The 24,037-nt window shown below is 45.8% G+C and overlaps 3 protein-coding genes across 32 annotated transcripts in view; 2 read left to right on the forward strand and 1 right to left on the reverse strand.

Annotated features, from left to right (window-relative positions):
• USP4 (ubiquitin specific peptidase 4) overlaps positions 1-3,564 on the forward strand; it is a 42,778-nt gene extending 39,214 nt beyond the window's left edge. For 11 of the 15 annotated variants that reach the window (XR_011426902.1, XR_011426907.1, XR_011426904.1 and 8 more), the window contains 2 exons: positions 2,204-2,292; positions 2,697-3,564. Coding sequence is in view for 8 of the 15 variants with exons in the window: in XM_001497962.6 (XP_001498012.3) it covers positions 2,204-2,292; positions 2,697-2,858 (251 nt within the window). In the remaining 7 variants the exon portion in view is untranslated. Of the gene's footprint in view, positions 1-2,092; positions 2,293-2,696 lie in introns of all 15 variants that reach the window. The other 4 variants (XR_011426900.1, XR_011426901.1, XR_011426905.1 and 1 more) reach the window with 2 other exon arrangements.
• A 248-nt stretch (positions 3,565-3,812) lies between these two features.
• On the forward strand, positions 3,813-14,211 carry C16H3orf62 (chromosome 16 C3orf62 homolog). Of its 9 annotated transcripts, none has more exons than XR_011426664.1 (5): positions 3,813-4,031; positions 4,406-4,820; positions 5,934-6,025; positions 7,117-7,485; positions 11,077-14,211. XR_011426664.1 is itself a non-coding variant. In XM_014731483.3 (5 exons), exons 2-5 carry the CDS (start codon positions 4,411-4,413, stop codon positions 11,156-11,158), a joined length of 852 nt encoding a protein of 283 aa, XP_014586969.2. In that variant the 5' UTR covers positions 3,907-4,031; positions 4,406-4,410; the 3' UTR covers positions 11,159-14,211.
• IHO1 (interactor of HORMAD1 1) overlaps positions 13,611-24,037 on the reverse strand; it is a 39,070-nt gene continuing 28,643 nt past the window's right edge. For all 8 annotated transcript variants that reach the window (XM_001494366.7, XM_023620440.2, XM_070237619.1 and 5 more), the window contains 2 exons: positions 16,996-17,099; positions 13,611-16,664 (listed from right to left, as the gene is read on the reverse strand). In XM_001494366.7, the coding sequence (XP_001494416.2) occupies positions 15,516-16,664; positions 16,996-17,099 (1,253 nt within the window). In that variant the 3' untranslated portion in view covers positions 13,611-15,515. The remainder of the gene's footprint in view (positions 16,665-16,995; positions 17,100-24,037) is intronic.

Genomic DNA, 24,037 nt, shown 5'->3' on the forward strand with positions numbered 1-24,037 from the left:
TCTACTGTCCATCTACTTGATAGAAGAGGACACAGTCATTGCAAAATAAAATTACTAATAACGCAGGGGACATGTCCATGATATGTTAAGCGAAAACAGTGACACGGAGTTGCATCATCACAGAAGATAGTGTCACAACTACAGTAAAACAGAAGCAAAGAAACTGAAAGTGAAAAGCCTAGGAGGAGACACCAAAATGTTCATTTTACTTTTTTCTGTTTGTTCTACTTTATTTTCCAAAATTTCTATAATGTGTAGGTTTACTTTTATAATGAAAAGACATAGTACATTTTGTTACTTGTTTATGGGAAGGGTTAGTGATGTTGAAGGGAGGAGCTGGGTTTCCTCATATCTCCTCTGCTGTCTCTGCACCATGCCAGCTGCCACTGCACCCAGTATTAGGACCCCAAGAGATGACACCATGGCAGGTGTCAGTTCCATTTGCACTCAATGGATTACGGAATTGCCCTAAACCCCAATCTTCTCCTTTATACTGGTAAGCTTTTTCTGTTGGCCTAACAGTCTGCTCTCCTGTGCCTCCATTCTTACCTCCTGGCTCCAGATGGCTGCTCAGTCTCCAGTCCTCATGTCTGCATTTCAGGCCATCAGAATAAGGGGGAATGGGGCTGGCCTGGTGGCGCAGTGGTTAAGTGTGCACATTCCGCTTCGGTGGCCTGGTGTTCGCTGGTTCGGATACCGGGTGCAGACATGGCACCGCTCAGCAAGCCATGCTGTGGTAGGCGTCCCACATATAAAGTAGAGGAAGATGGGTACGGATGTTAGCTCAGGGCCAGTCTTCCTCAGCAAAAAGAGGAGGATTGGCAGCAGATGTTAGCTGAGGGCTAATCTTCCAAAAAAGAAAAAAAGAATAAGGGGGAAAAAGGGCATGATGTTCCCTTTTAAGCAGACTTCTCAGAAGTCTCCCTCAACTCCTCTACATACATCTTATTGGCTATAACTTGGTCGCCTGGCTACATCTAGTTGTAGGAGAGGCTACAATAAAAATTGTTCCTACTTAAAAATTGGGGCTGTACTGGGGTGGCTGTTAGCGATTTCTGGTTACATCATATTCTGCAGCACTTAGTTTTCTGCAACTCTTTTCTCCCAAAATAAATTTTGATATCTGTGTTCACGCATACTACTCAAACATATTCATTTTTAAACTGCTATTTTAGCATATAAATGTACCACGTGGGCAGTTTCTTAGCCTCCAAAGGCTTCAGTTTTCTTATCCATGAGATTAGGCTGGTTGTATGAAGGTCCACATTGCATCCACAGGTGGAACTCCAAGATTTTGAGCCACCAGTGCAGCTGTTATGCCAAGCACAGACGGTGGACACAGGCCCTCAGCATCTTCCCTGTCACCGTCTCCTGTGTTCTTCAACCACCACTTTGTGCAGTAAGCACTACAGTGAGGAGTGATTAAACAGCTTGCCCAAAGTCAGACAGCGGGTTGAGAGTAGAAACCAGATCTCCATTAGATTCTGTCGTTTCTTGGAGTCTGAGTGGAGCAGGAATTGGGCATTGCTGCTGGGATTGCTGTTGTAAACACATCCTGCTTGGAAAGAGTGTAAAATCGAGACAGGAAGTGTTGGCTATGGGAAATGCTTGGACCATTGTGAGAAATTGTTGCTCAGCCACAGACTCTTGACTGAGTTTTAGAGCAAGGTAAATTTAAGTCTTCTTGTCCACATCCCAGCTCCACAAACCCAAATGGCCAATGTGTCGCTCACTGGGATTGCTCCGTGGGCTGCAGAGGCAGTAAGAGGCAGTAGTAGCCATCTGCCTGGACAAAGTGGGGGAGTTTGACTAGGCATGTTGTTTTCAAGGAAGGTGTTTTGCTTAAATCTTAAAGTAGCAGCTCATTTTATGGGTCCCCTGGCTCTGGATTATTGCTCATAGCCATCTTGAAGATTAACATTGGATTTCTCTATTTTTTGGATTAGTCTCCCCAAATTACAGTTTAAAGCCTTGGTCCCTGACGGCTCCATTTTAACCTTTTAGAGGCTTTTTGAGAAGAAACAGATTTTTTAAAAAGATGAGTTATCTTTTGGTTGTTACAACACAAGCTGTAAATTACTTTTAATTTCAGGGTCTTTGTTTCACTTTTTTGGAGTTTTGTTGTTGTTTGGTGCAAGCCTAATAAACTAGCCGGATTATTTTTCTGGTGACTGCTAGAGTATTTTCTTTGTTGACCTGGCAGACACTGCATATGCGAAGAACAAACTGAACGGGAAATGGTATTACTTTGATGATAGCAACGTGTCCCTGGCTTCTGAGGAGCAGATAGTGGTGAGTAGGCCCTGATACCTGGTTTCTCCTCTTACCTTTATGGATTAAAGCTGGGAAGAGTCTCCTGGGCTAGTTGGTTATTTAGTCATCTTGATGTGACAGTGGGAGCTGGGTGTGGTAGAGAAAGAGTTGGCTGCCATTCCTTCTGGGATCCTTCCTCAATGAGATGCTCATCTCTCCTCAGGGTTCTGTCACAGGACGCCTGCCTTTCCCCACTTCCTGGGCAGGGTCAGCCAAAGCTAGCCTCATGTGGAAGGGCCTTCATGGTCGCCTCTGTGTGTGCATGCGCAGGGCAAGATGGCAGATCCCTGAGAGTGGTGTGTTTTGAACAGTGAGAGAAAAGTTTGGGGGAATGAGTGATTTTTCCAACCAGTGAAGAGACTTTTTCCCCTCTTGTGTTTTAGACAAAAGCAGCTTACGTGCTGTTTTACCAGCGTCGAGACGATGAGTTTTGTAAGACACCTTCACTCATCAGTTTTCCTGGATCCTCTGATGGAGGGATGAGACCAAGCAGCTCACAGCAGGGCGTGGGGGATGATGAGGCTTGCAGCATGGACACCAACTGATGCTGCCTCAGCAACTTTGCCACCCCACAGCACCAGTGTAATCCCCCAGGAGAATATCTGATACTCTAAAGACTACTAGTGTTCGGTCTAAAAACAAGATGAGGAAATTCCCTTCTTTTATCAGAAGGAAAAAAAAGACCTTATTTGCTCAGAAGGGTTATGTCAAGAGGCTGAATTATTTTCTTTTTTACACAGGTGGTGAGAAATTTCTCTAAGACCTGTGGAGTTGCAAAGTGGGGGGTGGGGCAGGGCACAAAATAGAGTGTGTCTGATGGATTCCAGAGAATGGAGAGGAGCACACTGTAATTGAGTATGGGGCGGCCAGGAAGACCTGCTGCAGGCTGCCCTGAGTCTGGATTTCTGATTCTGGTGCCGATTACTGGTCACCGCAGTAGTCTGCCTATAGTAAACCAAGCCTCAAGTAAACTTGATGTCCCCTTCTCCTTTGCTGTGCACTGAGATGGGTTTATAATTCCCTCAAAATTAGCCACTGAAGCCCATTTCTGTTTCCTTTTGTGTCATCTTGGAATTTCCAGCTTTATTACCCCTAATGAAATGAAGATATTTGGTGTTGGGGTCTCCTGTCTCTCAGTCTATTGTGGAACCTAGCAGTTCTGTGTCCCCCACCATCCTTGTTGAATTGAGACGGATGGATACGGTGTGAAACTTTAATTAGATATCACTTAAAAGAAGTTGATGCACAAAACTGCTGGTTACTGTGTCCAGTCCAGTCCTTTCTCTCCACGTTGGCTTGAGAACTGGAACCTTTCTGGGAGTTGTCAGGCCTGGAAAGGGTTCCCGTTCCTGCCAACTTTTCGTAAGAAGTGAGATTCCCGCCCCTCCACTCAGACGGAGCTCTCAACTCGGAGCTCTCAACGTGTCTGGCCTCCTCACCCTGCCGAGGCCTCGCAGGTCACCCCCACCCCACCCCTATCCGCGTAGGCCCGATCTCGCGTTCTCAGCCGCCTCCCTCCGCCTGCGCCTGCGGGGCCCTTGCTTCCCCTCCGGGCTGCTGGCGTGTAGGTTTAAAGCAGATGGCCGTCCGGGCTTTTTTGTCTGACCTTTAACCTGAGCCGTGGGGGTTGGGGCCGCTGGTCTTGGGCACGCGCGATCGATCATTCGGGGCGCGTGTGGTGACCGTTGGCCGGGGCGGCGGCGTGGTCAAGCTGCTCGGTGAGGACGCGGCTGCCGACCTCCTGTCCGAGGGCTGGCTGCAGGGTGCGGGTGGGGTGGGCTCAGGTCCTGAGAGCCGAAGGGGCTGAGGGATGAACGTCCGGCGGCGGCAGCGGGCGGCAGGGGGAGGCGGGGCTGGGCGTCCCTGGGGCTACTGCCTGGTCGCCAGTTCTTGGAGAACCACAGGCCACACCCGCCTACAAGGGGTGGACAGAGTGTGGGTTCCCCTGCTCTCTGGCCGTTAGCGTGGATCAAGCACAAGGAAATAATGGCAAATACCTCATTCGGGGTGGTTTACAACCTCATCTGTAACATTCTCGTTTTGCCCGCTGCATTTCCAATGTATTACATAATAAGGACATGGTCGCTTTTAGGAGAAATGTCTGAAAAACTGAGAAGATGCAGAAAGGAGCTGACCGCAGCCATTGACCGGGCCTTTGAAGGAGTCAGTCATTCCCAGGAGTGCTCAGGCCAGCCGAGGCTGGAGCTGGACACAGCGCCGCTTTCCTTCCACCTCCCCGTGCACCGGCTTCTCTGCAGGAGGCAGCTGCTTGCAGCCTGCTCTCCTGCTGCTCCCTTTGCTCCTGTCCTGTGTGCTCCAGAGAATGAGAGCCCTGCCTTTGCCCCAAACCATGCCCCAATGAATGCACAGCCACAGGATTTATGCCCCAAAAGAAAACCTCTGACCAGCAAGGAAAACGTATTGTTGCATTCCTCCATTTTGGCACCCGAAAGACAGTTTTGGAGAGCGACAGGAGATGGGGAGAACTGGAGAAAAGACAGTATAAGGTGATTCCAATTTGATAGTTTAATAGCTACAATTAGGGGGATCTCATTTCTGAAAAAATTGTTGAAGATCCTACATTGAGTCCATAACACTGCTCTTACCTCCCCCTGGGAGCTCTATGACTATATTTGGGAAGTTCACAGACATTCTTAAGAATTTGACCCAGAAAACGTGTGTCTGTGTGTATGGGTTGAAGGGGCAAGGGGTCCTGGATGTCAAACCAGTCATGGAAACCACTTTGCAATACCCAAAGGGATAGTAAATGTTAACCTGATGGTTTTTTTTCTTTTTTGAGTAAGATTAGCCCTGAGCTAACTACTGCCAATCCTCCATTTTGCTGAGGAAGACTGGCCCTGAGCTAACATCCATGCCCATCTTCCTCCACTTTATACGCAGGACGCCCACCACGGCATGGCTTGCCAAGTGGTGCCGTGTCCGCACCTGGGATCCGAACTGGCAAACCCCGGGCCGCCAAGTGAAATGTGCGAACTTAACCACTGTGCCACCCAGCCGGCCCTAACCTGATTTTTAAAGTCACCTTATTTTTTATGCTACAGAAACAAAAATCTTAATTCCAGTGTCCTTTGCCCACATTAAGGAGAAGCTAAATGGATGACTGGGTCCTACTTTCTGGCTTCATCTTTGCTTCTGCTCCCCTCCTCCACCCCAGACCTTCTTAGACTATCCCCTGGTTAAGACCTCCCCCAGACTTTATCTTCTCCCAGGTAGCTTCAAACTGCCTGGTCCTAGGCACCTTGATTTGGAGCAAAGATGACCATGTGAGATAAAACTTCAAGGTCCTGCCACCTGGGCTGCCCTGTAGGCAGAGAATGAAGAGGCCATTTAACTGGTTCAATTCTTCAAATATTTATCCTGGTATTCATAGACATTGATGCGTAATCTGTGATGCTCATGAGTCATTATGATGATGCTATTAGTCAATTTCACTGATTTAGCAGTTTCCAGTTGTCCTCCAATCACAGCGTAAATGACAATCTAAGGTTACCAGTAAACTCTTATCTTTAAGATTATCTAACACTGAGTACCCCACCCCCAATATTTTCTTGAAAGAGGATCTAATTCCCTACCTTTTTCTTTTCACCCCGGAGCTTCAGGGAAGATATGGAGAAAGATTTGAAGGTTGACTCAAACATGCCACTCAGCAATTCTAGCCAAGAGGTCACAAAGGATCTGCTTGATATGATCGGTGAGTACAGAGGGAGGATAGGTGCTTCACGCAGGCCCCTGAGTCAGCACATGTCATGTAAAGAAACCGCTCTCTTATTTTGTATTTCTTATTTCTCATCCATTTACTTGGTAGATTTGTTTTGTTCACAGCAGGCTCTGTGTATAGAGCCCTGATAGAGCTGATAGCCTGGTGGAGTCACACATCAATCAGATAATTTCACAGATGTCTGGTTACAGTGAATCCCTGGAAGCATGGGACGGTGGCCCCACAGGACTTGGTGGTTGAGCTTAGACCTGAAGGAGACAGGACATAGGCAAAAATGGGAAAAGTAGTCCAACTGAGATGGGTAGTACAAGAATAGAAGAAAAGTCAGAAACCAAAAGCCCCCTTATTCTACCCCCCAGAGAAAGCAGCTGTGAACATAGTGCTGTACATCATGTCAGACATTTTTTTCTGTGCACCCATGTGTATATTGTGTGTATGAACTACGTGTGCCTGTTTTTAAAAGACTCACTACACAATGGATAAAGTTCCTAGAAAAGGGATACATAGCCTTGGCGGCTGCCTGAAGCTGCTGGCTCTGGAAGGGCCTCCAGGTTATGAGGGATAAAAGGGAGGCCTGGTGAAGGGAGGTACTCTCCCTAGGCCACAAAGCAAGACCCCTGCCAACCCACTATTTTAGTGGACTGAGTCTCCTCCATGAGCCCCAGCAGGTGAACTGAAGTCATTACTGCCTCTGCTCACCATCTTCTATGGCCCTTGCTACCATCGGGCAGCATTTTGATTACCCTAAAGATTCAATTTTTTTCGCACTATGCCATGCCTGCAGGTCAGGGAGTTCCCTGAGATCCAGGACAAGCATGTATCCTCCCACTCACACCTTCCTTGGGAACTGCCAACTAGTTGGGGCTCGATAAATGCTGGAGCCAGAAAGGAGGGCAGCAAGCCCACTTTAACATTTGGTTCTCACTATCTGCCCTGAGGCAGGAATGCCCAGCTTTGCACAATCCTAGAATAGTGGCTGCCCGTTTATAGGTTTTAACTCATGCCTGAAATGTCTTCAGAAACCTCTCACTGGAATTGTAATGCTGAATGTTCTTATTTTTAAGACCATACAAGTATCCGAACTATTGAAGAATTGGCTGGAAAACTAGAATTTGAAAATGAGTTGAACCGTGTGTGTGGTCACTGTGAGGATTCGCCCTTCAAGGAGGAAGCCTGGGCTCTGCTTGTGGACGAGAGCCCTCAGAAGGCCTCGGATGCTGACCCTGGCAGCCTCAAGCAGGCTTTTGATGATCACAATATCGTTGAGACTGTTCTGGACATGGAAGAGGACTACAACTTGATGACCTCTTTTAAATACCAAATTGAGTAAGGGCAGTTGACCTTGGCTTTGATTCTTTGCAGCAGGAGGCTGATGTTAAGGCGTCTGTACAGAAGCAGTCACAGTCATCATCAGCTGCCATAGTTTTTAAACGGTTAGCAGAATCTGAATTACTACACCCCACTTAACTTCCAGTTGTGTCCTTTTTTGAGCTGAGAGCCCAGTTTTTTTATACTGTTGGTTTGAAATGTTTCTTACTGTAGTTTTTTTTTACTTTTCTTCACATCTTGAATGTGTTTTTTTGATCTATGTTCAATATACCCAGTAGCCAAGGCAGGTGCAGGTTGTGGGTCTCTGCTCTGTCTCTTGGTGTTCTTTTCCATGAGCCCCTGAAAGAGTACTAGGGCCACAACCAGGGGTGGGCTTTGTGTACCTCCGGGGACCAGCCCATCCCCAGCCAGCTCAGCCTGCACGTACGAACTAGGATCAAAATGGACCTTGGCCCCAGGCCCTCTGCCACGCTTGCATACTTTGTTCTCCTTGTAAACTTTGCTTAGAGGGCTGCCTGTTCCCTACATGGGCCCCATGCCCTCCTCATTTCCAGACCAATCTCCCTCAGTCCCCCCATTCCTGCCCCTGCCTGGCTCAAAGGCCTCTGCAGAAGTCTCCTGGTTGTGTCACAGGGGCTGGCAACATCCCTGGTCCCCTCCTGACAGCACATTCCCATGAGGCCTTCCATCACCTACCCCACATCAGACGCCTGGGCCTCATTAAGGGGGGTTGGGGAGGGAAGGGTAAGCACAGGTCCTGCCTGTCCCCACCTTCATGCCTGAGCCTCATCCATCCCACCCCAGGCCCAGAGACCCTGGAGGCCACAGGTGGTTCCCAGGGCAGTAATCCTGCTGGGGCAAGATGGGCAGGGAGTGAAGGAGGGGCCAGGCCACTGCCCTCCTGAGGTCAGCATGGCAGCAAAAGCTTGACAGGGCTAGCTTCAGCCCCACCCCTGGAAAGAAGGGGCATCGTCAGAAAATATTTGGACAAGTCTCTCAAAACCATGATGTTCTTTTAGAATACCTAATAAGCTGTTAGGCAAGGTTTGATGCCTCCCAGAAACTGAGTCTCAGGGAAGTACCCGCCTCCTGGGCTCATAGGGGAGGATGGGGCTGGGGAGGCTGGCACAGGGGCTGTTTGTAAGACCTAAAGCCCAAACACACCAAAAACCTGGGGAGGAAGGCGCAGTGGTGGAGGAGGCCCCCTGCCAGGCTGTCTTTTAGGCTAGTGACCTCAGCATAGGGCAGGCTGCAGAGCCAGTGACACCCCTTCACCACAGGTCTGGCAGTTCCTCTGGGCTAGCAGGTGGAGACTGCAAACACACTCCTTAGTGAAACAAGGCCAGGCACTTGCCCACGCCCTGAGAATTAGCCCCACAGCTTTGTGGGATGGGCCTCCCCTGTAGGCGCAGCCACTTCCACTGCCCTGCCTGGGGCAGAGGGTACGACAAGACTAACCAGAGGCTCCTCCTGGGCCACCCAACACTCAGTCCCTGCAGGTGGTGGCATCCCAGTAAGTCCTCATAGCCTGTGGAGTTGGGGACCAGTTTCTTCTCCCTGAGCAGGAAGGACAGGAGCAAATGAAAAGAAATGCTCACAGCATCTTCACCTGCCCTGCTCAGGTGGAGGATGGGCTGTCTGGATGGAGAGATGTCAGACTACTTGATATCCAAAAAAACAGGTCTCAAAACAGTGCATTCCAAATATTGTGTGTTGATGTGGGTACTCTCTCGTAGAGGAGGTGGAGCTGAATCCCTGTGCCCCTAGCCTCTATCCATCACCACCACTCAAGGGTGAGCTAGACTTAGTGACTTGCTTCCAAGGAATAGAGTAGGAAAAGGGACAAATAGTAGATTTACGTGGAGAAGACTGGCAGACTCCACTTAACCAAGTGATGGTGAATACCACCATGATGGCATGTGGTTGTCACCCCTGATAAGAGGCGATGAGAAGGGCGCTCCACCTCTGTGGTGTTTTTACCAAAAACCCCCATCCCCAGGCCAGTCATGAGACAGATGTCAGACAAACTCAGATTGAGGGACATTCTACAGGATCCCTGGCCAGTACTCAAGACTGTCAAGGTCATGGAAAATGAGGAAAGACTCAAAAACTGTCACAGACCAGTGGAGACTAAAGAGAAAAAATAACTAAACACAGTGTGGTATCCTGGATTGCATCCTGGAACAGAAAAAGGACATTAATGGAAAAACTGGTGAAATCTAAATAAAGGCTAGAGTTTAGTTAATATCAATGTGTTTATGTTAGTTTCTTAGTTTTGACAAATATGCCACAGTTATGTAAGATGTTAACATTCGGGGAAGCTGGGTGAAAGGTATATACAAACTATCTTTGCAACTTTCCTGTAAATATAAAATTATTCCAAAATTTGAAATTTATTTATTTTTTAAAAATGCAGTTGATCCCAAATTTGTAAAAATGTGTGTATGAACACACAAGTGCAGAAAATTGTTATGGTGAAGACGAGGTGGAGTTTTAGTCTTTTTTTTTCTTTTCTGTATTTTCTAATTTATCTGTAATGGGTATGTATCAATTCTGTAGAAAGACAAAATTAAAGTTGTTTTGTTAAGACTCATCTCCACCAACAAGCCACAGGCATCCCTCACCGGGCACCTGCCCAGAGGTGACCTTCACACTTTCCAGGAACTGGGGCAGAGCTCAGGGCCCTCAGTGGGAGAACTCAGCAGGATCCTGACAAGGGAGGCACCATTCCCTGAGAGCGCTCAGGGGCTAGAAACTCTACTGTCTCACAGAGCTGTTTCGTAGAACTCCGTTCATGCTCCCCTGAGGGGCTTTGCAGAGGGAGTGGATTTGGGCTTCTAGCCATAATCCTACAAGACAAAGAAGAGGATTTTTTTCTGCCTGGGATGGAGACTGTGGCCCTTGGGAAAGAGGGCGCAGCATGGGGTAGGGGTGAGGTGGGAGAGAGGGTTCAGGCTCTCCCAGGCCAGACAGACATGTATATCTGTTTTAGCAAAGTCTTTATGTGAAAATTCAGATTTACCAAAGGGATAACTCACCCTGGAATCCTTTTTTTTTTTGTGGAGGAAGATTAGCCCTGAGCTAACTGCTGCCAATCCTCCTCTTTTTGCTGAAGAAGACTGGCCCTGAGCTAACGTCTGTGCCCATCTTCCTATACTTTCTATGTGGGACGCCTACCACAGCATGGCGTGCCAAGCGGTGCCATGTCTGCACCCGGTATCTGAACCAGCAAACCCCGGGCTGCCGTAGCGGAACGTGCACACTTAACTGCTGCGCCACTGGACCAGCCCCCTGGAATCCTTGGATGAGGAATTTTTCTCACTGTAGAAACACAACTGTTCAGTAAAGTGGGTGAGCCCTGAGCCTCTGGCATGCCAGTCCCGGATTAGCAGAGATGGCCATACGGTCATTTCCCTGGTGACATCTACTCCTGTCTCTACATCCCTGGCTCCCTGAGGTGCCCCAAGGAGACCTTCCCACCTTTGTCCTCTGCTTCAGGCAGATGTGAGCGGGGGGTTTGGCCAGTGGGTCTCCAGGGATTTAGCTGGAGGGAGAACAGGAGCCTAGAACATTTATTTTAATAAAACTTCCTCAGGTTTGCAGGGAGCTGGAACCAGAGACTTCTCGGGGAGACATGGATAGTCATATTTGAGAAACTAAAAATGTTTTACGTCATTCTGTTCTCTCCCCCGCAGTTCATCTTGGCAAGCCAAACAATCACTGAATTGTTTCCGTGGAAACACCAAACTGCAGTTTGGATTAGCAGAATCAAAATAGAAACAAGACAGCTTCAAGAATAAATAGGAGCTTTGGAACCTGCTAGGCGCAAACTGCAAATTCAAGCCCTTGCACAAGGCATGTGCGAAGTTGGGCCGTGCAGCCCCATAAGGAGAGATTTCTAGGTCCCCTGGCTGCATCCCTCTGGTGTCAGTGCCAGAGCCCTAGGAACCAGCTATGTATACAGACTGGTAGGCTGACTTTGTAACAATACTTAAGGCAGAAGTTCATCTGTAGAAGCTCCTTGGAGAGAGGATTGGGGCTGGAGGGGAAGACTGAGGAAGAAGGGACCGGAAAAAGGAGATGAGTGAATGGCTGAGTGAAGATCCAGCAAGGACTAGAGAGCCACAGGCGAGGCCTGAGATCAGAGCAACAATCCTATCAAAAGGACAATTCGAAGTTGGCCATGGGTTGGGAATGGTAATCCTGCCTTCAGCTCTGTCCACAGTTGCAGTGTTCCCCACATTCCTGGGTATGGCTATCTAGCCACACGGGTCTAGACAAGAGTCTGAACTCTTGCCAGGTGCACTCTTGGGGCACTTCTGGTTAGTATGCCTCTGCCCCGTATGACTCCAGCCAGCACAATAGGGCACTAAGGCCCAGCTTCTCATCTCTGGCTCTCAGGGTTCCCCTTCCCCTGCCTCTTATTCCCCTCACTAGGGGAAGAGGGAAGCCACCTTCTGACCTACCTGCCCTGGCCCCTTGGCATTCTCCTGGATCCTCCACTTCCAATCCCAGAGAAGACTCCAAGGGGATCAGGAAGAAGGAGACAGACAACCCAGGAGCCTGTGCTCCTCACCTTTACACCCAGGAATGTGCCAATAGGGCAGCAGCACCATCCTGCCACTGGAGAAGTTGTAAACTGCTAATGTTCAAAGAAACTGGTGAAAAGGATTTGCAAAAGAAGCCTAATTCAGGCCAATCTCCCTCCTCCTGAATGGCCAGGCCAGGGCTCACCTGGGACCAGAGTGGTACCTCCTCTAACTGAGGCACAAGACGTTTAACATGCCTGTGAAGACCAGTGAATGAGGCATACCAACAAAGGAGGCCACTGTACCTGATTGTAGACAATTACTGAAAAGGTTCTCATCCTGAGTCTATCTGAGGCTCTGGCAATTTACTTTCTCCCTGGAGTATGTGGGAGAACATTAATTTAATTTTACGTTCCAGCTAAATATTTATAGAAGGAACAAAGTTTTACTCAGGAAATCTACTTGACAATGGGTCCCAGCTGTAGTGGGAAAGGCATCTCTGTGCTAGGCCAGCTGGAAAATGCCTGATTTAATGAAGAGTTTTGGCCTAAGGCCTGGCTTGAAAAAATTTTCAAACCTGCTCAACCCTTACAGGAAGTAACTATCTTTTTGAGGGCAGAAAGGCTGCTGTTTTCTGGGCACTTTGAGTGGAGAGGGGTTGCTGGGAGCTGGCCTGGGAGAGAGAAGTGGGCATCTTGCAGGAGACCCCACATCAGGAGCCCTTTGCAGCTTCTGAGACAAAACATGAAAAAGAGAAGTTGTAAAGGAATGCTAGAGAGACCAGACTTTCAGGACAGGGCTGCAAGGAGCTGTTTGAATGAAAAGCAAGCAATCTCTGCCCTCAATAAGTATTTATCAAGTGTCTACTAGAGTGTCAGACACTCTCTTGGGTGCTGAGGATACAGCAGGGACAAGGCAGATGCTGCTCTTGCTTCTGGAGTTTATATTCCACATGGCAAGGCTGGTAAAACACAAGTATATGCATTAGTACATCATTTCAGATGGAGTTGTATGAGAAAAAATAGGGTAAGGGGATGGACAGTGAGTAGGGAGAGTTCCTTCAGAAGAGGAGAGGTCAGGAAAAGGCCTCTATAGGTGACAAACTGATACTCGAATGTCAGGACAATTAGGTGCTGCAGCTGACTTGATTTCCATCCTCAGACAGCTGGAATTGTATCAGAGGGAGGAGCCCCTAGGTGGTTCTCTGGGCCCTAGGCCAATAAACCTCCCACATCCACCCTGTGTAGCCACATCTCTATCAGCATCTGAAGAGCCAAAAACATTGCACACTCCAGGGATGTGCCTGGGCTATGTCACGCTCATCAAATCTGGCAGGAACACAGTAGTTAAAAAAATAATAAAAAATTAAAAGCCTTAGGAATAAAATAAGAAACAGAATATCCTTTCCTGATGATTGCCAGAGACAGGCAGTGTAATTTTAATTAACCCAGCCTGGTTAGGAGATAAATTTACTGCTCATTCTACAAAAACACCCAGTTCATGGAACACTGAGTCACTCTGACCTTTGACTTCATTACACAAAATGAAATACTTCTAAAGAAATACAGGATTTCATAACTCACAGAAGAACAGAGGGTCCTGCTTTGGCATTCCAAAGTCGAACAGACCCTTCAATGAGAAGGCCACAGTCATAAATACTAATGGAGTTCTCTCAACAGGGTCTCAACTTTGAATTAAAATTATTAAACTTTTCAACTTAGGGTAGTAAAAGATTTCCAGATACAGACTCCTCTCGTCTACAAGCCTTATTCTAACCTCTCGACAGCTACTTGTAGTCAGTATGGGAAGGGCTGAAAGGAACCTTTTGCATGGCTGGGCTCCTTCCTCCTGTGCCTTCCTTGCACAAGCAGAGAACACCAGGAGGCAAGGCAGTGAAGGCTGGGTGTACAGACATCCAGTGAGGCCCACAGGGAGAGAAGAGGCCAGGGCAGCCTGAGGCAGAGCCCAAGTGTGTACTTGTCCTTGGCCTCAGAGAAAGCTGCTGCCATTCCCTGTGGCTCCCAGCTACAGGTCACAGGAGGCCCTTAGTCTGGAAATGAGAGTGAGAGCTTAGGCTGGTGCCTGGTACCCTTGCCAAAGGTGTCCCAGGCAAATTAAACTCCCCCAGACTTTGGTGGGATACACACCCCTGAAAATAAAATAAAAATAAGAAATCAACCATTGCTTTCACTCAGAGGCCCCAATGTCATTTACTGTACTGGTTTGAAAATGGGGAAATTCTGGAAACTGTCCATCTCATGAGAATTTTTACTGTCATAGAATAAAGAAAAAGAAAAACAAGTTTGCGTAGGGTGGTGTTTATTCAAAATCATCTTGTGAGAAGCCTGGGGAATAAAAACATGGTATGCATCTTATCTATTTGATTTCCTTAAGTAAACTGACGGGAGATCAGTTCAATAAACTTAATGAAAGAAAAAAATGTATGTTTTTAAAAGTTTTATCTTTATTTTTTGATTATTTTGTATTACAAAAGAAATATAGATGTGTTGCAAAAATTCAAAAACTTCAGCAAGGGGCCAGCCCGGTGGCACAGCGGTTAAGTTCGCATGTTCCACTTCGGTGGCCCAGGGTTCACCAGTTTGGATCCTGGGTGTGGACATGGCACTGCTCATCAAGCCATGCTGTGGCAGGCGTCCCATATATAAAGTAGAGGAAGATGGGCACGGATGTTAGCTCAGGGCCAGTCTTCCTCAGCAAAAAGAGGAGGATTGGCAGCAGATGTTAGCTCAGGGCTAATCTTCCTCAAAAAAAAAAAAGTTAAAAAAAATCTTCAGATTTTTATATAAATGGAAAGATATAAATGGAAAGCCAAAGTCTCATATAAGACCATTGCCCTCTTCAGAAATAACATAGGGCCTACAGATGCTCTCATTAGCTTTAAAAAAGTGGTTGAAAAACAGGATGGGGGAAAAATAGCCAGAAAGAAGAGTGGAATTGTGTGGCTTGTGAACAGTAGTGCTCTGGGCATTTGTTTGGTGCATGTTACCTCTCTTTAATTGGTTGCTTTAACACTATTTTTCTGTTCACAAGAAGACTGACTTAGTGTGTCCTGTAACATGTCCACTGACCAAAAAATAGAAACACTCTGGCAGCAAAACTGAATAAAAATAATAAGGAAAAAAAATCCTGAAACCTGGAAAGGTATTAGTCATGTGTAGGGAATATTTTGAAAATCAAAAATGTTGTGTTTAGGAGTCATGCTGCCACAGCAACAGTTTTGTGAAAACCCTTCTGCTACTCAGTATTCCATATGGAAGCCAGCTCTCCTTTAACCAAACACAGCACCCTCCTCCTGATGCTCCACACCCAGGCTGCTGCCCCAGCTCTCATCACCAGCGTCTTCACACATTTCATTCCAATAAATAAGGATGCACTTGTCCGTTATGTCCTGTCATGGGCAGTACCCAGTACCCAGAATGCCAAATCTGCTCCACCCACCTGCACTGACCTCCCTACCAGGGCCTCTGACCCTGAGGGTCCCAAGAAGGATTCAGGGACTTTCTGCTATTTGCCAGCCCAAGTGTTCTATAATTTGTCTTCTGGCTGAGACCAATAAACCATCAACAGAAGTCATTGCAGGCTGGTCAGAAGTCATCATCGCTGCTATCAAAACCCAGATCATAAAGCGTATTCTTCCCTGGCTCCTTGCACAGAGGGGGCTCTGAACTTCCAAGGTTGAGGTCACTGAACCAGCTCATGCGGTGGTCTCCCTGGGAACTGTTAGAAAGCAGGCTGTTGTCTTGGGAAGAGTGCCTGCTGAACTGCAAGAGGTTCCCTTGTGCTGCCCTCACTGTCTTACTGGGCATGACTGTTCCTCCCAGAGCAGGGCAGACTGGCTTTGTGGGGCTCCTGGGTCTCCTCAGGTGCAGGGGCTGATCAAGCGGTTCCTGCTGCTCCACGGGAAGCCTTTGTGGGCCAGAAACTGGAGGTTGAGGATATTTAGAACTGAAAGCACAGGTTTTGCTTGGGGTTTGTTCTTGTTTCCTGGCCAGGAGCCTACCTCTTTGGACTTTCCTGGGCTGCTGCTTCTTGCCTTTGGCCACTCTTTCTACAGCTCTGCCTTTCTGTTCAGTCACCAACTGTTGTTCACAAGGGTCACACGAAAACAAGCCTTTGGCTTGCAGTTCTTGGCAGGTGTTCTTAATGCTGGTTGCAAAGTTGTTTAAGTCCAGGGATATAAGCTGCGAGGCTCCTGGGGAAACCAGGTCCCTATCACCAGGAACCTTGTGGCCCTGAATGTCCAAACTGTGGTTCTCAGAGCCTGTTTTTGTAATAGCCAAATTCTTGCAGTTAGTTTGCACTGCCTTGTCCTTTACTGGCCTGTTTCTTTTGCCGGTTCCAACTGCCAGCAGCGCAGCCTCTTTTTGGAGGGTATCATTCTTTGCTCTCTCACCCCAGACACCAAACTCCCCAGGCTGCAAGGAGCCCCTATTGAGAATCCGTGCAGCAGGGAGGGCCTGAGCCTGCCACAAAATTGGTTCCTCAGAGGCATATTTGTCCTGCCTGGTGAAATTGAGGCTCTGGGCCAGAGGTGGTGAGGTCTGGGAAGTGCTGTCTTTCACATGCCTGGGTACCTGAGGGACTGAGATCAATCTCTTCAGCTCTGCTAGGATGCTGGGCACATTCAGCTGGCCTAGCTGCTCACACAGCTGTTGGAAGTCCTTGTTCTGCTGGGCAACTAAAACTTCAAGGTGCTTTAGGTTGGACTTCATTTCTGAAAACTCTGCTTGTCTCTAGAGATAGGCAATGAGAAAGAAGAGAGTTACGGACAGGATGCACAATCAAACGTGAACAAACCAAAGGATGTGCCAGCAGAACCAAATCTTGTCCCTTGCTGGGCACTTTATAGGGGAAACATGGCTACACTCTGGAGCAGGGCTCCTAGGGTCCACATCATGTCAGAGAAGCATGGGGAAGGAAGCTGGTCTCTACCCTGGCCTGTTACCAAGGGGGTTGGGCTGGCCTCTGTTCTTGGCTGAAAATTTGCAGCTAAAAGTATCTTTCTGAGTCTTAGTGACACAGCCAAAAACACACTTGAGGAAAGGGGTCGGGGTCTACACTTACAGCTTCAAATCTCTTCTGCATCTCAAGGATGGCCTGCTCCATGTTGCCTTTATCCTGTGCTGTTTCCAACACCAGATCGCTCTGGGCCTGTGCAGTCTCTTGCACTAAATACAAAACAATGACCATTCACCCTATGAAGACTATAGTATGTGGGCCAGCCCGGTGGCCAGCAGTTAAGTGCGTACATTCCACTTTGGCAGCCCAGGTTCTCTGGTTTGGATCCCAGGTGCGGACCTACACACCGCTTGTCAAGCCATGCTGTGGCAGGCGTCCCACATATAAAGTAGAGGAAGATGGGCATGGATGTTAGCTCAGGGCCCGTCTTCCTCAGCGAAAAGAGGAGGATTCGCAGCAGATATTAGCTCAGGGCTAATCTTCCTCAAAAAAAAGAAAAGTAAAATAAAATAAAATGATTATTCTTTAAAAAAAAAAAAAAAAGACTATAGTATGCCCTACCTTGGTCAGGCCACAATGATGGAGAGGGAGGAGCTGGAACCTGGCATGGGCCACCTGAGCCAGCTCTGCTAGAGCCCAGAACTCTATCCTCCCAGATCAGCCCTGATGAGGAGAGGCAGCCAGAAGAGGGTGGTTCCTCCATTGTCTCTTCTTCCTTCCCTCCCTGAGAACATCCTAGCCAGGGCAGACACAACCTCAACCCCTTGCTGGGGACCCTGAAACCTGCTGCCCAAATGATGGCACCAACCTCCTCCTTGGCCTACCTTTTTGGCTCGGTCACTAGTGGTCTTTCTAGAATGTAGATATGATCATGCCCCCTCTGAAACCTACACTGAAACTTTCAAAGTCACCCCACTGACCACTGGATGAAGTCCAAATCTTTAAATTGGCTAACAAGACCCAGGCCCACTTCCCCTTACCCACTATGCTCCTCCGTGTCTCTGAGCTCTGTTTCCTAGGCAATCTTTCTCTCACTGTTGGCCTTTGTGCGTGCCATGCATCCATTCACTTGAAGTACTCCTGCTTCTATCCCTGTCACTCTACCCATCCCCTCAACCACCACCTCAGTCCAACTAATTCTTGTTCTTCCTTCTGCTCTCAGAAGTTACCTCCTTAGAAAATATTTCCTATCTGGCTTGGGCACTCATTCTCTCCACAGGTGGCACTATGTGTGTGCTCTACCATCACTTATCACGCTCCACATATTTATCCCCCCTTTACACTTGGGGTCTGATGGGCTTGGTGACCTGAATGCTAACCACTTAGGACTGATATTGATTCTCCCCTTTTGCACGTGGAGATTTTACACACAGATACATTTATTTAATAACACATTGTGTTGTGATTATTGCCATCCTCTTGCTAAACTACAGATCATGTGAAAATGCTCTTACATTTATTCAACAAATACTTAGTGAACATCTGCTATATGTGAGGCACTGAGCCAGGTGCTCTGGATAGAATAGTGACCAAGATGGCTAAAACCCTCTTGAAATTACAATTAAATAGGGAAAACAGGTAGTTAATGAGTAATTATACAAAGAACTATTTATAGATGTAATTTATAGATGCTCTACAGGAAAAATATAGCAAGCTGAGACTATGTAACAGGCAGATCTAGTCCAGTTTCGGGGGTGAGTTAAGACCTCCCTAAGGAAGTGATATTTAGCTGAATTATCATTAACCTATGGCAGGAAGAATATTACCAACAGAAGAAAGAGCATGTTGTCCAAAGAGGAACCATGAGATTAACATGGCTGAAGCATGGGGAGAGAGGGCATGGTTGCTTGAGAGGAGGACACAGCCAGACAGAGGAGTATTTGGGCCATTTCAAGATTTGATTCACTGACACAGTTAAGCAGAGGGTTAACACGATTACATTTTCTCTTTAAAGGGAACACTCTTCCTGCAATGCAAATGATCAACTGGAGGGGAAAGACTGGACACAAAACCAGAACAGAGATCAGAAATAACCCAAATAAAAACAAAGATTTGAAATTAATGGGAAAAAGATGGATTTTTCAATCATGGCATGGGGACAAACTGATTAGCTATTTATAAGATAATTAACCTGAATTTCTACCACTATCCTGTTAAGAATATCAAAGCTCCATAATATGTTTTAGTTTAGAAACTAGCAGAAGTTCTTTTACTTCTTATTCAGGCTTATTTTCAAATGCCTGCAGAAGAGGACAAAGAATAGCAATGGCCATTTCAAAACCCTTTTTCTGATTTTTTCTACTTTAGAAAATAAAACCTGAGCTCTAAAAGGGGAAAGCACAGAGAAACAATTGTAGGTTCACATACATCAGAAATAACCCACCAGATACTCTTTTTATCTTCTCACAACTACCTAAAGCTTGTTTCAAGATTCTTGACAATTTTTTTTCATTTTAGATGGGTAAAAGACAATTTGGCAACAAGAGACTGCTTAACTCTTCACAATAAAAATGGAAGGCAAACCAGAGTAACATCTGGTGCTTGAAAGACAGGATTACAGACTCAGATTTAGTCTTACTTGAAAACTTGCCTCAACCTGATAGGCGCTTTGTTAGTTTCCTGTGTTCTAACTATTCTGTCTCTTTTGTCCTCCCTTATCAGCCAAGGGCAGGGATTTACCACGGGGTACCTAGTAAAGGTTTTTTTAAGTTCAAGTGATTTAGAGTTTCTCTTTAAAATAATACATAATTCCCTTCTTAAAAGGAGGCTTACCTTTCAGATTTCTTACATTAACATAAATTCCACATAGATTACCAATTTTAGTGTAATTAAATAAATAATAAAAGTACAAGAAGGAAACATGGGGTAAATTGTAACCTTGTAGTGAAGAAGGCCTTTCTAAGCAAGACCTAAAACCCAGAAGCCATTAAAAAAAAAAAAAAGGGGGGGCCGGCCCGGTGGCGCAGCAGTTAAGTGCACACGTTCCAGCGGACCGCGGACCGCGGTTCGCCGGGTTGCATCCCGGGTGCAGACAGGCACCACTTGGCATGCCATGCTGTGGTAGGCGTCCCACATATAAAGTAGAGGAAGATGGGCATGGATGTTAGCTCAGAGCCAGTCTTCCTTAGCGAAAAGAGGAGGATTGGCAGCAGTTAGCTCAGGGCTAATCTTCCTGAAAAAAAAAAAAAAAGATGAATTGCGTGTCCTTGTTAAGTTTATTCCTGGGTAGTTTGTCTGCCATGTTGGATTTATAAAGCCATCTGTTTTTTTCCATTACATATTTTATTAATTTCTGTTACCTTACTAAATTATCTTATGATTTGTGGCACTTTTCTGGTTGATTCTCAGAATATTAAGGAAAAAGATGAGACTTGAAAAATGTCCCTAAAGTGTGGGGGGAAACCCAGATAACATATAAAGAATCAAGAAGTAGAATGGTATCTAACATCTCAACAGCCAGATTAAAAGACAATGGAACCATGCCTTAGAAATCTGAGGGCAAAGCATTTTCCACCTAGAATTCTATACCCATGTGGAGACAGAAGACATTTTTCAAACATCCAATGTATCGTGAAAGTTACTTCCCATACGCACTTTCTCAAAAAGCTATGGAAGATATGTACCACCAAACATAAGTGTAAACCAAGGTCCAGAAAACAAAGGGATCCAAGAATGGTAATTAAAAAAAAGATCCTCAGAATGATGGTGAAGAGAAGTTCTAAGATTAGGATTTAAAGAATAATCTTTGCCCAACCTGGAACTGGAAGACTGAGCTCCAGGCAGGACGTCTCTAATGAGAAGATGAAACAAAGACTTCCTCTTGTGTTTGAACAAGTTAATTGGAGATATACAGCTCTATCTGAAATTTATTATCAGACGTTCTGTTAGGAGCATGGAAACAATCTTGAACAAAACTGTCTACCCACATGAATTTTGCAATCTTGAATAGGAAAAAATAAAAATAAACAAGTAAACAAACATGCACATACATAAATGAAAATTGTGAGAAATGCTATGACAGCGATTGTAATAAAAATAAGAGGGTGAGGGGCATCTACTTTAGATAAGGTCATCAGAGATGGAGACATTTAAGGTGAAACCAGAAGGATAAAAAGGAGCTGGCCCTGCAAAGGTTAAGGGGAGATTATTAAGGTAGAGGAAGAGCAAGTGCAAAAGTTCTGAGGCAAGAGAAAGCCTATTATATAGACAAGCCAGTGTGGTCTTGCAAAAAAAAAAAAAAAAAAAAACCACTAAGAAATGGTAAATTTCATGTTCTGTGTATTTAATTACAATAAAAAAGGTAAGAATTTTTTAGAAAGCAAATTTTCTCCTACTTCTCAACATAAGTTAAATTCCACGTGTCAAACAATTGGAAAAAGGCTGTTTAGTTATGTTTCAAATACTGGATTCCTTTCCTAAACTCAGTCAAATATTTTCCCAGACATCCATGTAGATATTTGTAGTAAAAAGCAAATGTAATTAAACAGCAATGTTTCTTAGCAACAGTGAACATTACCAACTGCAAAAGTAGAGAATGAGGAACGCAAGCAAAGTGTTCAATTCTAGATTGAGTGCTCAGAAAGTATTTGTCTGTGGTCCTATGTATTCTTTTCCTGTCCCCTGGGAAACATATATTCGGGGTCTTCTCCTTTTGTATCTCTTTTGTATCAAGCTCATTACTTCCAAAGTCTATCCTTTTTTTTCATTTAAAAAATTTCATTTATGAAGATAACTCAAAATCATAACAGCATAAAGAAGCATACAATGAAAAATGATCGAATTTCTCCCATGCAGACCTTGGCTCCACTTCCTGAATTTAACATTACAAGTAGTTTCTGGAATTTTGCATTAATATATGTACATATCCATGTATAGATGATAGATCTTATATATGTGTGGGGGGGGGGCGTGTGTGTGTCTGTGTGTTCTCTAGAAGGGGACTCATTTCATTTCTGCTTTGGCTATAAACATCAGATATTTTTAGCTTTTTTGTAAAAAAGCCACTTAAAATCCATTTCCATATTCTAGACAATATCTCTGTTTTCTTGTGAAGACGATTTTTTTATTCATTTCTATTTTAGCGATTTGACAGAGCTCCATTGAGATGAGATCAAATTCTGATGCTTTTCCACTGATGGCCAGTGATTTTCCTTTTATTCTGTAGTTTTGCTCTCCTTGCCGTGCTGATGAGAGCCTGAGGAAAGGTCTAGGAGCCTCCACGTACAAGAGGAGATCCCTCAGTCCCCCTTTTTCTTTGGGACATCCTTCCCAATTTTCACTGACTAGTCACACTCCTCCACAAGACGTATCCTGAAGCAAACTATGTGCACATGAGCAGCACCTTGCTGTTTTCATTTAACAATGAAGAGATATTTTCATTTCAACAAGATGGACCTCCTTCTTAACTCTATGTGCTTGGAAAGGCATTTCTCACTCTAAAATTATAAAAATGTTGTCCATGTTTTCCTATAGTTCTTTTTATGATTTAATCACCATACTCAATATATTGATTCATATGGAATTTATTTTGATGCATATTTTCCAAAAGAGACATTTTCTGATTTGTGTGTGTGTGTGTGAGGAAGACAGTCCCTGAGCTAACATCTGTGGCAATCTTCCTATATTTTGTATGTGGAACACTGCCACAGTATGGCTTGATGAGTAGTGTGTAGTCCACACCCAGGATCCGAACCCGTGAACCCCGGGCTGCTGAAGCAGAAAGCACAAACTTAACTACTATGCCACCGGGCTGGCCCCTACATTTTCTGATTTTAATAGCAGCCTCTCCTTTTTATTTTCTTAATGATCACATTTTTCAATAGAACCGATACCTATTAGGTGAAAGTACTGCTCTCTACCAATTAGCCCACCTAAACCCAAGTTACAGTAGGATGTGGATGGCCTTGGTAATTTATTCTATTAGTCTGGTCACTGGTGTCCTCAGCTGAAAAACAAGAGTTAGATTAGATGACTTTGAGTGATCTTTCTGTTTGTACAGGGAGACTGCAACTGGAGAAAGATTTCATGACCTCATTCTCTGAAGGCACTAATTACATAACACAAGAGAGCACTTTCATACAGTATCTTCCCCTTCTCCTTACAAGCATAGTGAGTGCCTGCTGAAAGCCTGCAGAATGCACTGACTGGCAAGTTCAGTACTGTAGGATAGCTGGACTGGGCCTGGCCATATGATAGAGGATTTGTCTAGTTCCTCTTTCAGTGACTAACTTCCTGCTGCTCATCACTACCTACCATGAAAGGGAATGATTCTGGAAAGGCAACTTGTGCTCACTTTCAAGAATGACCTGATTTTCTTTTTCTTTTTTTTTTTTAAAAGATTGGCACCTGAGCTAACAACTGTTGCCAAGCTGCTGCTTTTTTTTTTCTCTGCTTTTTCTCCCCAAATCCCCCCAGTACATAGTTGTATATTGTAGTTGTGGGTCCTTCTAGTTGTGGCATGTGGGACGCTGCCTCAGCATGGCCTAACGAGTGGTGCCATGTCCGCACCCAGGATCCGAACCAGCAAAATCCTGGGCCACCGAAGCAGGGCGTGGGAACTTAACCACCTGGCCACGGGGCCAGCCCGTGACCTGGTGTTCTAATTGATATGATGCCACAGTGTTTGTTACTGTTTGCCCTGTCAATGTGGCTCCCTCTCCTGAGTCTTACCCTCTGAAAATTAAGGAACCATCAGGGGTGAAGGATCAGGATCCCTATACCTACCATAAAACAGACTTAGTTCTAGTCCTCTCCAGGCCTCAATCTTGTGTTGGGGCCTTGGGCACTTCCATTCCCTACTCTGGGCCTTAAATGTCACACCTTTGCTGCAATCCTCCTTTTTGTACTTCACCTAGTTTTAAATGTAGGAAGGAAAAAGAGCGCTTTCCTTGGGCACTTATAAATGAGTTATTCTATCATGTTGTGCAAAGGAAGCATCCCTGATTTGCTTCTGCTCTTTGTCTTTCTACTTGTTTTGAGGGTAACAGTCCTAGGCTTCCAGAACCGGTTTCCAAACAGATGAACAGTTGTCCTCTGTGTGGGATACCCAGGTTGGAAGCCAGCAGACAGTACAGTGCTTCTTTGCAGACAGGTGGGGATTAATTTCTAAGCCACACAGAGACATGAACTTTTGTAAATCATGAGCAAT

The sequence above is a fragment of the Equus caballus genome, chromosome 16 (assembly GCF_041296265.1).
Source record: "Equus caballus isolate H_3958 breed thoroughbred chromosome 16, TB-T2T, whole genome shotgun sequence".
NCBI lineage: Eukaryota > Metazoa > Chordata > Mammalia > Perissodactyla > Equidae > Equus > Equus caballus.